This window comes from Oncorhynchus kisutch, linkage group LG28, assembly GCF_002021735.2.
Source record: "Oncorhynchus kisutch isolate 150728-3 linkage group LG28, Okis_V2, whole genome shotgun sequence".
In the NCBI taxonomy this organism is placed as follows: Eukaryota; Metazoa; Chordata; class Actinopteri; order Salmoniformes; family Salmonidae; genus Oncorhynchus; species Oncorhynchus kisutch.
The window spans coordinates 27,409,595-27,425,000 of NC_034201.2; the positions used below are offsets into that span (position 1 = coordinate 27,409,595).

At 44.9% G+C, this 15,406-nt stretch overlaps 2 protein-coding genes across 8 annotated transcripts; both read right to left on the minus strand.

Moving 5' to 3' along the window:
* Positions 1-1,202: 1,202 nt before the first annotated feature.
* On the minus strand, positions 1,203-9,763 carry LOC109872775 (centromere/kinetochore protein zw10 homolog). 7 transcript variants are annotated; one of them, XR_004205918.1, is made up of 15 exons: positions 9,609-9,762; positions 7,586-7,720; positions 7,366-7,467; positions 5,581-5,818; positions 5,114-5,266; positions 4,700-4,894; positions 4,411-4,547; positions 4,025-4,207; positions 3,536-3,765; positions 3,310-3,381; positions 2,999-3,168; positions 2,648-2,778; positions 2,007-2,164; positions 1,698-1,900; positions 1,203-1,488 (listed from the first exon to the last, which is right to left on the minus strand). XR_004205918.1 is itself a non-coding variant. In XM_020464101.2 (15 exons), exons 1-15 carry the CDS (start codon positions 9,729-9,731, stop codon positions 1,368-1,370), a joined length of 2,325 nt encoding a protein of 774 aa, XP_020319690.1. In that variant the 5' UTR covers positions 9,732-9,761; the 3' UTR covers positions 1,203-1,367. The 7 variants fall into 7 exon arrangements, 5 of the variants coding, with proteins under 5 accessions (XP_020319690.1, XP_020319689.1, XP_031663298.1 ...); XM_020464101.2 differs by having other exon boundaries at positions 2,033-2,164; positions 9,609-9,761; XM_020464100.2 differs by having other exon boundaries at positions 2,033-2,164; positions 5,114-5,332; positions 9,609-9,761.
* Positions 9,764-11,618: 1,855 nt separating this feature from the next.
* Positions 11,619-15,327, minus strand: LOC109872774 (G protein-activated inward rectifier potassium channel 4). The gene is made up of 4 exons (XM_020464099.2): positions 14,922-15,327; positions 13,563-13,819; positions 12,206-13,406; positions 11,619-12,027 (listed from the first exon to the last, which is right to left on the minus strand). Exons 2-4 carry the CDS (start codon positions 13,740-13,742, stop codon positions 11,834-11,836), a joined length of 1,575 nt encoding a protein of 524 aa, XP_020319688.1. The 5' UTR covers positions 13,743-13,819; positions 14,922-15,327; the 3' UTR covers positions 11,619-11,833.
* Between the last annotated feature and the right edge of the window lie 79 nt (positions 15,328-15,406).

Genomic DNA, 15,406 nt, shown 5'->3' on the forward strand with positions numbered 1-15,406 from the left:
GTAAAAGAGGGGTGGGCAATGCAAATAGTCTGGGTAGCCATTTGATTAAATGTTCAGGAGTCTTATGGCTTGGGGGTAAAAATCTATTTAGAAGCCTCTTGGACCTAGACTTGGCGGTCCGGTACCACTTATCGTGCGGTAGCAGAAAGAACAGTCTATGACCAGGGTGGCTGGAGTCTTTGACAATTTTTAGGGCCTTCCTCTGACACCGCCTGGTATAGAGGTCCTGGATGGCAGGAAGTTTGGCCCCGGTGATGTACTGGGCAGTACGCACTACCCTCTGTAGTGCCTTGCGGTCGGAGGCCAAGCAGTGATGCAACCAGTCAGGATGTTCTCGATGGTGCAGCTGTAGAACCTTTTGAGGATCTGAGGACCCATGCCAAATCATTTCAGTCACCTGAGGGGGAATAGGTTTTGTTGTGCCCTCTTCACAACTGTCTTGGTGTCCTTGGACCATGTTAGTTTGTTGGTGATGTGGACACCAAGGAACTTTAAGCTCTCGACCTGCTCCACTACAGCCCCATCAATGAGAATGTCCTCCTTCCTCCTTTTCCTGAAGTCTACAATCATCTCCTTTGTCTTGATCACATTGAGGGAGAGGTTGTTGTCCTGGCACCACACGGCCAGGTCTGATCTCCCTATAGGCTGTCTTGTCATTGTTGGTGATCAGGCCTACCACTGTTGTGACATTGACAAACTTAATGATGGTATTGGAGTCGTGCCTGGCCGTGCAGTCGTGAGTGAACAGGGAGTACAGGGTGGGACTGAACACGCACCCGAGGGGCCTCCGTGTTGAGGATCAGCGTGGCGGATGTTGTTACCTACCCTCACTGCCTGGAAGTCCAGGATCCAGTAGCAGAGGGAGGTGTTTAGTCCCAGGGCCTGTAGTCAATAAATAGCATTCTCACATAGGTGTTCCTTTTGTCCAGGTGTGAAATGGCAGTGTGGAGTGCAATAGAGATTGCATCATCTGTGGATCTGTTAGGGTGGTATGCAAATTAGAGTGGGTCTAGGGTTTCTGGGATAACGGTGTTGATATATTTCACAGCGGGTAAGATGGTACAATGATTCTTTACAGTATACTTGATATTTTTGTCTCAAACTGAAATTAGGTAAACTATTAGAATTTTAGCAACCAGGAATGGCATTGATTTCTGCATATTGCACCTTAAAATATTTTGGGAAAAAAGCTGGACACAACATTGTATTTGAAATCTTGTTTTATGATATACAATGGCATATATTGCATTTAAATTCACAACTAAGCTTAAACAAAGACATTAATGAACACTGTTTTCCACAGCAGTGAAGGAAAGTGGTACAGCTTATTGGGGTCATTTGTTGGAAGCAAGAGAGCAAAGGAGAGTCTATTTGATTTTGGTGAGAGCCACCGCCCGCCTCTCAGTGTTCTGGAACAAAGCTCGGATTAGGCACTTCATATCGGAACTAGAGAACTCCAGCGCCAGTGGCCCTTTCCCCTCCGCCCACCTTCAGACAGGAAACAAGGACAAATCAACCAATAAGAGGACTCAGTGGTATACCAATCAAACATACACACAAGTAATCCAAATAAGAAACAGTTAATTATATGGATTAGCCGTGTGTACACTTTTGGAATTGTGGTTGTCATAATTTTTTGTTATGAAAATGAATAACTTTAATGATGATTTGACAAGCTGAGAAGTTCCTTTTTGTACCTGTCAACTATCTCCTGCAGGTTAGCTTGCAGCACTATGACCAGCTCCTTGAAGGTGATCCACTTCTTCACGTAAACGGGTACCTCCTCCTGGTACTTCTTGTTCTTGTTCTCCTCAGGCAGTGGAATGAACACCGGGGGTCCTTCCTCGATAATGGTCTGACAGAGGATTTGTAGGTGCTCCCCATCTTCAGTGGAGATATCCTAAAGAGCCAAATAGGATAGAAACCATGGGATGAGGAAGCCCACTCATTCAACCAAGATTAACTATATTTTCCCCCTGTAAAATCATTGCAGAAACACAAGCTACCTTGTCAAATAAGAGCCTGCCCTCACCTCCAACATCATGATTTTGGTAATCAGCTCTGAGATGGCAGTGTTGAGGAGAATCCCCATGGCTTTACAGTATATGTTGACTGGCAGAACGTCTTGCCAGACGGTGCCCAGCCTTTTCAGCTGATGGATGACCTGCAAATGAATCAATCCATTTTCAGTAATGGAACAGTGACCCCATCCTATAAGAATTGTTAGTGCATTTGATACAAGCCAAGCATTGCTAACTTTTGATCTGACTCTTAAAAGGGATATTTTAGCCAACATTGATATTTTTGTCAAATTCCTCTTACCTTGGGTTGTGTCTGTAGGCCCGTAGTGACAGCATCCACAATAATATTTTGTTTACTTTTGCCACAGCCAGGAGTTAGCATAATTAGCATTGTCCAAAAAATGAATGGCATCCTACTATGCTAATCATGCTTACTTAAACATTTTCGCTGAACTATGCCTTTAACTGATGCTTAACTGACCATTTTAGAATGTCTGGCTGATAGTTGCCCTTTGAGACAACTTATTTTAAAATACTGGAGATATAATTCCATATTTCTGGCTAGTTATCATACGCACAATTGTAGATCTCTTCCAGTGATATTGGCGGTCTACTTGAACACTGACCTGCCTAACGGCCTTGCTGGCTGCAGAGTAGTTATCCTCGTCATCCAGGTTGGAGAAGTTGCGTGCGGTGGAGAGACGCTCCAGCATCTCTGCTCTCTGGACGTTCAGATGGGCCAGGAAGCAATGAGCGCCTGGGGAATATTGCTAGTCAGAGCTAGAAGTGTACATTCGCTTTTCATCTACTTTGGCGTTGAGATGTTGCTAGAACATGATTGACTCATATCTCCCTGGTCTCATTATCCTTTTTGGAGAAAAAAAACAAAAACAGCTCAACCTCCACAAAAGCCCATCAAGTGTGCACAAAAGCCATGCTAACGCTGGGCGAGCCATGGGACACGCTCCTTTCCTTACCCAGTTTCCTGAAGCCGGGCACCAGGTCCACAAAGGTGGCAGCACCCTCACTGAGGGGGTCAGGCAGGTGTGGACTGAACTGGTGGCCCAGGGTGAGCAGGTGGTGGGCGATGTACATGCAGTTGTTGTGCTGGATGGCCGCCAGATGTGGGAACTTGAGCAGGTTCTCTCTGGAGAGCAGAGAGAGAGAGAGAGAGAGAGAGAGAGAGAGAGAGAGAGAAAGTGAGACAGAGAGGAGGAAATGTTCATTCTGAAATTGATTATACATAAAACAGCATTAAAAATAAAAGAAGAAAACTGAATATACTCACTTATGGTATGTAGGCACAACATCATAGAATAGCTGGAATATATTCCGCACTGTGAAGAACAGTTGGGTAGCACTTTGAGGGACAAAAATTAGAGAAGGAAAAAAATTGTAATTTTTGCAACACTAACAACTTTAGTGAAACACTGGGCTAAAGCTGAAGAGTTAATATCATGTCATCATGTGCAGTGACAGTGGGTAACATGGTGCTGCGTAACATGAGAGCGTACCATTGGCTGGAGTTTCCCACAGCCTCGGACAGCGTGTGCAAGGCCAGCTCCATCAGCTGCTGCACCGACTCACTGATGCGACACACAGGCAGGCACAGCGTCCGCGCACCCAGCTGCTTCTCGTTATCCAACCTGGGCGCCTCAAGCTTCTTGGCCCCCTGTTTGCCCTTGATGTCTCCAGAGCCAGGGTTGGGCAGCATGGGGACGGAAAGCTTAGAATCTTGGGTGATCTGTTGGCAGGAAATTATGTTAGAAGTACATTCGAGTATAACTTCTGTGCATTTACCTGCAGTGCAAGATTGAAAGCAGTTCACCTAGCCCAGCTGCATGTATTTTCTTCTCTGGGTATCTGTATGTTCTGATGTTGCCGTGGCAATCAAACCACATACTGTACATCAGGTGTCAACTGCGTGGCTATTGTCAGTGTACTTAATAATTAGAAACCACACAGATAAGACCATGGATAGACTGCAGGAGAACATAACACACTTTGACGGTGTTGTGCATCTCGGAGGTCATCAGCTTGCGTGCCACCACGATCACGTCTTTGCATTTCTTGCTGGCAAAGTGGCAGTTGATGTCCTGGGCATACTTGAGCAGCTCGGTGGAGTCTCCTCGGAGGTACTGCATCTCCTTCAAGGACTTCTCAAACTCCTCCGTCTCTTTGATCACCTATGGGTGAGAACATATATGGTGGTAATAATGAACAACAGAATAAAACGTATCCTTGTTCTCTATCAAGTCACTAGTTCCAAAAATATAGGGATTTGTATCTCTTTGATAAAACAGACTGTATTGCCTTTAAAATGAATTGTTTGTGCATATTGAGGGTATAGAGGTGTATTTGGAGTACTTGGTCAGCCTTTGATACATACTGCACTGTACTGTTCAAGCTGGCAGCTATTGGTTGGGATGGAGTACAGGAGGCACTCATGGATGATGCAATGAGACATATCCTGCCATACCAGGTCTCCGAGTATCACAGACACTTTTCTCTCACCAACTGATACGTCTGCAAAGCAAAAGATACATGTCGTTATAGGGCCAATGGTACTGCTCTAAAATGGTGGCTGGCATAGCAACTAGTTTCCTATTTTCTATGACTAAAGGATCTCAACCAGCGCTAAATGACCAACAATTAGGACTATTTGCAAGGGTGCCTACCTAGCAGGTGTGTGTGTAAGGTCTTGAGTACCATCAGGACTTTGGTGTAGACCTGTGAGGGGCTGGGGTGCTCCTCGGGGGTCTCGGCAAACTGGAGAGATATCAGGGTGCCCTCATCTTGCTGCTCCGACACCTCCACGTTCAGAGAGGGGTACGTGATTAGGGGCTTCAGCAGGTACTTCAGCAGCACCTGGCCTAGAGCGGGAGAGCCTGGCTGTCTCATGATGGACTAACAGGGTGCTATGGAAGCAGCCTCACAGTGTATGTACAGAACAGAGAGGCATTCCAGATTATTAAAACTCAATAGTCAGACTAATACAAACAGAGAATGATCTGTATTCAAATAATTTGATTCCGTCAGCTTTACAGTGAGAAAAACATTGACTGACTGATTGACTGGACACTGGGTCTTACTGAAGAGTTTGATCTTGTGTTGTAGTTCCCCCTGGATGGTCAGGGCCTGGAGGACACAGGAAAGCAGAGGCGGAGGGCTCTGCTGGGGCTCCTTGGTCCCGCCCAGGGTCAGCAGTAGCTCCGTCTTCAGGAACGACTTCATCTCCGTCGGCTCTGAGAGGATGGATGGACACACAGAACCAGTGTCTTTGGTGGCATGAATGAAGTGCAATTTACCGCCTTTAAAATAAAAATGTACAAAACACATTTTAGATAATATCATTTATATCGGAGGATTCCATGTTGTACCCTTTGGAGTGCAGCTGACACACCTCAGGCAACCTACTTGTCCTCAATACAATTGCCCTAAAATGGCTACTTTCTACTTACTAACACTTCATGGTCAAGAAATTGAGGCATGTCATTATGAGGCCAAGCATCAGCCCAGGGTCTTCCCTAATCTAGATGATTCCTGGTACCCTTTTTACCTTTGGAAGGAGGCAGTTTCCAGACGGCCAGTCTCTTCCACTCGTCCCCCAGATGGTAGATGAGGTTCTCTCTCTGGACAGTGAGCTCTGAGCTGAGTGCTCTCAGCAGGGGCAGGTCAGAGCCTTTCCACGCCTTCAGAGAGTCTGCACTGTGCCGGGCCTTTTCTAACTGTTTGGCCGCAATTACATACTTCTTCTCCAGTAGGGCTTTGTGAAACTCCTCCATTGCAATGTGAAACTAAATTGAACAACAGAAAAATTAACAAGATAGAAAATGTATGACATGTAAAAATGCATTGACATTTACATTTGTGCATTATGATAAATAACACCATTCAGTTTAACAGGGCTGAATACTGCACTGTGTAGATATCAGTGGGGAACAGGTTAGGGCTACAGTGGGGAGTAGCCCATAACATATAGCCAACTTGCGAGATATTTGCTAACCCGTACCTGTGCCTGTTTGGCGATGCTTTTCCCAAGTCAAAGAGTACCATCCGTAGTCGGTGGATGATACTGATAAAGAAATCGTTGTTTGCGTTGCCCACAAAATACTTACATCCAATTGTTAACGTGTACGCGCAAACAATTGGATTTGCATCTAACAATTGGATTTAATTCATTCCTGGGCAATGCAAACAATGATTTCCTCATCCAAGCCATCCACAGATATACTCTCCGATGTGGGAAAAGCGTTGCCAAACAAATACACTACATGAACACCTGGACACCTGATTGTCAAACATCTCACTCCAGCATCATGGGCATTAATACCTCCACTCTTCTGGGAAGGCTTTCCACTAGATGTTGGAACATGGCTGCAGGGACTTGCTTCCATTCAGCCACAAGAGCATTAGGGAGGTCAGTCACTGATGTTAGGCGATTAGGCCTGGCTTATAGTCAGCATTTCAATTCATCCCAAAGGTGTTCGATGGGGTTGAGGTCAGGGCTCTGTGCAGACCATTATTCTTCCTCCACCAAACTTTACAGTGGGCACTATATGCTTTGGGACAGGTAGCGTTCTCCTGGCATCCGCCAAACCCAGATTCGTCCGTCGGTCTGCCAGATGGTGAAGTGTGATTCATCACTCCAGAGGACGTGTTTCCACTGCTCCGGAGTCCAATGGTGGCGAGCTTTACACCACTTCAGCCGACGCTTGGCATTGCGCATGGTGATCTTAGGCTTGTGTGCGGCTGCTTGGCCATGGAAACCCATTACATGAAGTTCCCAATGAACAGTTCTTGTGCTGACGTTGCTTCCAGATACAGTTTGGAACTCGGTATTGAATGTTGTAGTGAGTGTTGTAACCGAGTACAGACTTTTACGCGGTACGCGCTTCATAACTTGGTGGTCAAGTTCTGTGAGCTTGTGTGGCCTACCACTTCGCGTCTGAGCCGTTGTTTCTCTTAACTGTTTCCACTTCACAATAACAGCACTTACAGTTGACTGGGGCAGCTCTAGAAGTGCAGAAATTTGACAAACTGACTTGATGGAAAGGTGGCATCCTATAACAGTGCTACGTTGAAAGTCACTGAGCTCTTCAGTAAGGCCGATGTTTGTCTATGGAGGTTGCATGGCTGTGTGCTCGATTTTACACACCTGTGAGCAACGGTGTGGCTGAAATAGCCGAATACACTAATTTGAAGGAGTGTTCACATACACTATATATACACAAAAGTATCTTGCATGCCTCTCCAATGGTATGCCCCAAGACAGAATTTAACTGAAAATAACTGTACATGACTGTGAGCCTGTAGGGCTACAGCGGGGAGCTACTTAGGCTACCTCTTCTAGGTGCCTGAGCATGGCAATGACAGTAGTGTTTCTCTCCAGCTGCTGCTTTAGCTTGGCATATTCCGTCACGGCTGTATGTAGATTCTGCTGCACCTGTAAACACACATACTTATTTTTAATAGTATGTCTCTGCCAACTGTGTCAGTTCGGTAACACCTCCCAAAAACACAAGGAGATGCCAATGACTCATGAACAGGTTCATGACGCTTACCTCTGTCTCAATGCAGCTTTTGAGGACATCAATTTCTTTAGAAACCTCTTCAGCCTGTCCCATGAGTATCTCTGCCCCCTGCATGCTGGGTAGAAACTCATTGTATATCTTGTTGATCATGTCACATACCTCTTCCTATGGGGAGATAGAAACACAGATAGTGAGATTGAGGGAAATAATCAGAGGGAAATAATCAAAGTGTAAGGCAATGATGAAAAGAGTCTGAAAGCTATACCACATTGCATAAATACCCCTGATAAAAAAGCAAGCTATATTATTTTTCAATGTGGGCAGAGTAGTAAGACAACCATGAAACATCATTCAACACTGAACAGCTGTTTCTGTGTGGAATGTCCACGAGTAACCTAACTACCATGCTTCTTACTAAGCCAACTTGTTCAGAACACGTTGCTCGATAACCTTGTCAAGAAGCTAGGTTGCTACAGCTACTTTGGCATGATCCTTGGCCTGTAGTCAGCTTGCTAAGCTGCCACAGACAAGGCTGTGGCATTGGCACCAAGCTAACATTAGATAGCAAGCAATTGGCTAACAGCGACTTCTTGTGGCTAGAAAGCTAACGTTAGATTTACAGCTAATATTTATACCAAACAAAAAAATAAACACAACATGCAACAATATGACAGAGTTACAGTTAATATAAGGAAATCAGTCCATTTAAATCAAGTCATTAGACCCTAATCTATGGATTTCAAGACTGGGCAGGGATGCAGACATGGGTGGGCCTTTGAGGGTATAGGCCCACCCACTGGGGAGCAAGGCCCTGCCAATCGGAATTAGATTTTCCCCACAAAAGGGCATTATTACAGCCTCCCGAGTTGTGCAGCAGTCTAAGGCACTGCATCACGTCACTACAGCCCTGGGTTAGATCCCAGGCTGGGTCACAGCGGGCCGTGACCGGGAGACCAATGAGGGCATGCACAATAGGCCCAGCGTTGTATGGGTTAGGAGAGGGTTTGGCCGGCCGGGATTGCCTTGTCCCATCGTGCTCGAGCAACTCCTTGTGGAGGGCGGGGCGCCTACAAGCTGACTTCGGTCGCCAACTGGACAGTGTTTCCTCCAACACATGGGTGCGTCTGGCTTCCAGGTAAAGCGAGCAGTGAAGCCCAGGCTTGGCAGGGTCGTGTTTCGGGGGATGCATGCCTCTCGACCTTAAGTGAGTCTGTAGGGGAGTTGCAGCGATGGGTCAAGAATAACTACCAATTGGATATTACCAAATTGGGGGGGGGTCTTTATTACAGACAGAATTACTCATTTTCATCAGCTGTCCTGGTGGCTGGTGTCAGACGATCCTGCAGGTGAAGCAGCCGGATGTGAGGTTCCTGAGCTGGCTTGGTTACACGTGGTCTGCAGTTGTGGACGTACTGCCAAAATCCCTAAAACAACGTTGGAGGTGGCTTATGGTAGAGAAATTAACATTAAAACAGCTCTGGTGGATATTCTTGCAGTCAGCATGCTAATTGCCCGCTCCCTCTGTGGCATTGTTTTGTGACAAAACTGCATATTTTAGAGAGGCCTTTTATTGTCTGGGCAGCACAAGGTGCACCTGTGTAATGATCATTCTGTTGAATCAGCTTCTTGATACACACCTGTCAGGTGGATGGATTATCTTGGCAAAGCACAAATGCTCACGAACAGGGATGTAACCAAATGTGTGCACTCAATTGGAGAGATTTTTGTTCGTATGTAAAAATTCGGGGATCTTTTATTTCAGCTCATGAGACCAACACTTTTACATGTTGCGTTTATATTTTTGTTCTGTGTAGCTAGCTAGCAAGCAAATCGTATCATAATCGGGGTAATGTTCGCTAGCTAATTTAGCTAGTTAGTCCAGTCATCCTCGGGGTTTCTGTTCGCAAGCTAGTTAGATTAGGCTAGCCAGCCTAGCAAGACGGGTTCGAACGATAAACCCAAGATTTTGTTCGCTTTGTGATAAAAGTTAGCCCAATTGTTTTGTTTATTTCGCGGGCTAGTTAACGTGAGCTAGCTAAACTCGTCTGTTTACCTTAGTTTCCTCTACTTTCCGTGATAGCTTGCTAATTTTAGCAGCGAGGTCTTCTTTTTCAAGTTTACCAGAACTAGCAAGGACTTCTGTCACGAAAGACGCCATGTTTGATTTGGAGAACATCTGACTGACTAGCAGCACCAAAACCCTTCAGGCACTGTGCAGGCTGAAGAAGCCAACTCACATAAACCAATCAAAAGCAAAGTTCCACTATGCCCAAGACTCTGGCCACGCCTAGGCCAAATTTGCCATTTAAAAGTGAGAAATAGTGAACAAATCAGAAGAAGCAATAAAAATAATACTGAAATTATTAAATATCTTGCAGTTTGCCTTCTCCCTACAGCCTCTCAACTGAGAGTGTTGGGGAATAGGCAGAAGACGACTTTACCTTCGAACCAAATGGACAAATAATCCATCCTATCAACAAATCAGCAACTGCAGTATATATTAGCAGTATAGTTGTAGTCTGTCAATGAGAGGACCATTTATGTGATTAAATCATTTTTTGATGTATTTCACTTTTTTTCTTGGATAGAATGAGGGGGAACCTATAAATAATTATTCCCTTTTTGGAGGGACAAATGTCATGACTTGTCAGAAGAAAAAAAAAATCTAAGTTTAATATGTCAAAAGGCAACCATATTAGAAAACTCTGGTTGAGGACACTTTTCAAGGCACTGTAGAGGACTGATATGTGTAATACATTTACATCAGGGACAGAATAAATATAACAGTTGAACAACACTGACATCATTCAAATGTATCACATTTTGAATCATTATGGCCTTATCACTGCATCATCATGAATTCACAATCACTATGAAATACATGTGACATTGTGATTCAAAACAGACTACAGATTTAACCTTCAAAACAACAAAAATCCTGACAAAAACAAGAGGGAAGCAGTTTCAACACCTATAATGATTGGCTCCATATTTCTATGATTTGGGAGGCAGCAGTTAACACGTATCCATAATGAACTACAACTATCCATTATGAACTATAAACTAGACACAAACAGTATTGTAATCTAACAAAGCATGGAGTCATGGCTGCATACTCATTACTACACTTACTTCTGTGTAAATCACCCACATGAATGCTGTCCCTGTCAACACAGTTCAAATTCTGGTTGAGGGTGAAGATTATCATGCTAATGTATACAGTGCCTTGCGAAAGTATTCGGCCCCCTTGAACTTTGCGACCTTTTGCCACATTTCAGGCTTCAAACATAAAGATATAATACTGTATTTTGTTGTGAAGAATCAACAACAAGTGGGACACAATCATGAAGTGGAACGACATTTATTGGATATTTCAAACTTTTTTAACAAATCAAAAACTGAAGAATTGGGCATGCAAAATTATTCAGCCCCCTTAAGTTAATACTTTGTAGCGCCACCTTTTGCTGCGATTACAGCTGTAAGTCGCTTGGGGTATGTCTCTATCAGTTTTGCACATCGAGAGACTGACATTTAGAAAGTTTAGAGGGACGGCCAGGTCTTGGTAGATTTGCAGTGGTCTGATACTCCTTCCATCTCAATATTATCGCTTGCACAGTGCTCCTTGGGATGTTTAAAGCTTGGGAAATCTTTTTGTATCCAAATCCGGCTTTAAACTTCTTCACAACAGTATCTCGGACCTGCCTGGTGTGTTCCTTGTTCTTCATGATGCTCTCTGCACTTTTAACGGACCTCAGACTATCACAGTGCAGGTGCATTTATACGGAGACTTGATTACACACAGGTGGATTGTATTTATCATCATTAGTCATTTAGGTCAACATTGGATCATTTAGAGATCCTCACTGAACTTCTGGAGAGAGTTTGCTGCACTGAAAGTAAAGGGGCTGAATAATTTTGCACGCCCAATTTTTCAGTTTTTGATTTGTTAAAAAAGTTTGAAATATCCAATAAATGTCGTTACACTTCATGATTGTGTCCCACTTGATGTTGATTCTTCACCAAAAAATACAGTTTTATATCTTTATGTTTGAAGCCTGAAATGTGGCAAAAGGTCGCAAAGTTCAAGGGGGCCGAATACTTTCGCAAGGCACTGTATGTCTTACTCTTTTGAAGAATGTTTGTCCACAATATTAGAGACAACAGGAACGTTTGTCTCAGGGAGGGGAGGGAACTAAGGGCATTCACAAGAAGTCTTGGCCTTTAAATTATTTTAATACAAGGGCTGTTTGCTCAGTGTGAATAGTACAGTTCTATTATCTAAAAGAGGACCTCTTCTTTTTCATCACTCTTCTCTTTAGCACTAAGGGTGGGGGTTTGTACTGTGAAGGTTTTGTCAAATGCACCACGGTCCACCCGATAAGACCCCTTTTCCAGAGACATGCAGGATTCAAATCGGTGGCCCCACAGAATCTCGTCCTCAGTGTAGGAGGTTCTGGCTTGGCATATCATACCTACAACACAGAAGAGACTACATTTTTCCCCACATTTTGCACAGCAAGGCATTTATGAGACGTTTAAACTTTACACATCTATCTCTTATGCTACAGTGACAGACATGAGGGCATTATTTTTTTCTAATGATTTTAGATATAATTTGAGGTCACATTCTAATATTCAAAGCCTACCAACCTGATGCCTCCACAATTCCCTCCAGAATGATGATGATCTCAAATCTCTCCCTTGTCAGACGCTCAGCCCCTATTTCCCAGAAGGGGCTGCTCTCGTTGATGACATGGGTGATGGTCTGTGGCTCGACCAACAGGAGCCTGTCTCCTCCGGTATCGTAGCCCAGGTTGATCTCTGACTGCTCCAGTGGTAAGAACTCCCCTTCCTTGGTCTGTCTAGACTTTATCAACTTGGCTCGTATCTTGGCGTCCACCATGTGACTCGCCCTCAGGTCTCCGATGCGGAAGAGGAGGCAGAGTTTCTCGTCGCGCTCCGATATGACACAGTGCTTGCTGAAGATCAGAGTCTGGGCCCTTTTCTGAGGCCGGGAGATCTTGACGAACATGCAGCCAACCATGAGGGCATCGATGATGGAGCCAATGATAGACTGGGCCATGAGGAGAACCACACCCTCCATGCAGTTGGCCGTCACCAATCTGGAGCCATAGCCAATGGTCCTCTGGCTCTCCACCGACAGAAGCAGGGCAGAGATGAAACTGTCCACATTCTCGAAGCACGGCTGCCATTGAGGGTCGTGGACGTGGGCCACGTCATCCCGCAGCCAGGCATCTAGGAAGTAGATCTCGGCAAAGGCCACCCACGTGACAACGTAGCACATGGTGAAGACAAAGAGGAACCAACGGTACTTCAAGTCCACCAGAGTGGTGAAGATGTCCAAGAGGAAACGGCTCTTGTCCTCGATAGGGCCCAGGTTGACCCGACACTTCCCGTCTTTGGTGACGTAGCGCTGACGCTGCTTGTTGACTGTGCCATAACTTGGCCTCTCGTCACCTAGGAGTTTGCAGCGTGGCTTGTTCTCACCACTTGTGCCATGGGCGGAGCTACGGGTGCTACCAAAGGGGCCACCAAAGGGAGCACCTGAGTACCACCTGGAGCTGAAACGCTTGAGGTGGCGTCCGCGGTGAGAAGTGGCTGGCTCCTCAGTTGGGATGATATACTGGCAGGTGTCTACCTCCTGGCTGATCAATCCTGCAACAACCTGATGGGGGCCTGGGCTCTGGGGCTGTGGCTGGGGGGATGCAGAGGAGGCTGGCTGGGGTGAGACACCTGGGAAGTTGTCATAGTTGTTGTTATTTGAGTTGGGGATGAGAGAGATCCTTGTGGAGTTGAGCATTGTCAAAGCCATGTTGGTTTTTGCTGCAACCTGAAAAAAATGTTAGAACAATTAATTGACTGATTCATACATTACATACATGATCTACAATGTATTTGTGCTGGGAACAGTATCCAGTGTCAACACAACCCACTGAACAATATCCCAAAACACAAATGAACAAAATTTACTCTCTGCAATAGGTACCCTCTTTGGATATGGGGTGAAGCATGTTGATTCTGGGGGTGGTCTAGGGAGGTGTTTGGCTCTGAGAGTCTGTGCTGGTGGAATTGAGTTCCTGCGGGGGTCAATTCTTGTAGGACTCCTGTAGTCACCGTTATGGGGCTCGTGTAATGTCACCCTGCTGCACATCATGGTGAAAGCCATCAGCGAGACTACTGTAGATTCCTGTGCTCTGTGTGGCAGTTGAACTACTGAGGGCCCAGAAAGTTGATTTCTTATTCCTGTTGAAGCAATAGAATCCGATTGAGAGTTGCCACACAATTATCAACCACCACTACAGAGGAAAGAGACTAAATGAAACTCTTCCACAATAATGGTGGAACTTAACTCCTTATGTCCTGATTATGGACAGTCATATTTCATAGTTCAGGGATTGTTAGTAGGCTAAATCCAGCTGTGGGTCAGTGGGTGTATGCCAGATCTCTGATACACTGAGGGTGTTCTTTCAACAGATGGTTCCCTCTCCTCAGGATAAATTCTTACATCATTCCTCCCCCTCTCCTGCCCCCCAACAACTTTCAGATCGTACCAATCTGACTTACGCCGTGTGATATCATCGGTCTCTGCTGGATATAATTAAACTATAGGGATTATGATTGATCCTCTAAATTAATCTGGTAACAACCAAGGCGCATGGTGATGGATTTGAGGAGATTACGGTTTTACTCTTACTTACGAGGGCTTAGATAATAGATTTGCCCAGATGTGGCCAAATAAACCCCGGGCAAATCTCTATTTCTTGTTGTCACTGTTTCTGTTCGTGTTGTCACTCACTCTCTCCCCTACTGGACCGCCAAAACAGCTCGTAGCGGCAGACGTGCTGCGCTGCGTGCAGGATTTCAGGAACACATCAATATCGACTGACTCCAGAGTGCAGCAGACCATCAACCGCCCAAGGCATTGTAATCAACAGTACTAATTGCACTCCGAATGTTTTTCTGTACAGGAAAAACTAGAGATCTCATTACACCTTATCTGTAGAATAGTTGTGATGCTACATTTTTGATGTGCAGCTAATGTTGAACAACATCTTCTTTGTAAATGTGTTGATTTTACACAGATGGGCTTCACCAATTCTGAGATGTGTAGCCCATTCCTAAAAGTTACATAATACTGTAAAACAATTGCTTTTTTCAGTTGCAATCTTAAAACAACATCATTATAACCAGACCAACACCAGATGAAATGTGCTAGAACAACCTGGGAAACTATACAAACACAAACAGAGAGGGAAAGTAAGGGATGGAGGTATGTATGTATGTACATTAAGGAGAGTCATCATAACTAACTGCCAAAAGAAAGACACAACAAACTAAACCATACCTGAATAGAGATGCCAGTAGTTGTTCTCAGTTTGGGATCATCTTCCACTGGAGAGAGAACAAGCAGCTATCAAAAATAAATACAAGCGGGATGGCTTTTTGTGGTAAAGCTGGTGCTGTGGTTTCTCTCCCAGTGATGTCAAGGCGAACTGGCAGGATGCCTGCTGTCCAGCTGCGGACCAGAGGGGGCTGTCCCACACTCCCCCCTCACCTCCCTCTGCTCACAATAGGGAGGTCAGCTGTTAATCATCTCATGGGGTCAGCAGGGCTGGCGAGCTGTGCAGGAAGTAGTATGGCACCATGGGAAGTGACAAATAAACAACAAACACAATACACAGTACAGAAATGTTAAGTTGGTCGTTGGACAATCAATATTGTTTTCTCTCTCTCTGTGTGTGTGTGTGTGAGAGAGAGAGACAAGGGGTGTTCTAAGGTGAAAGACAGAAATATAGATTGAAAAAGGGGGAAAGACACAAAATAAGACTA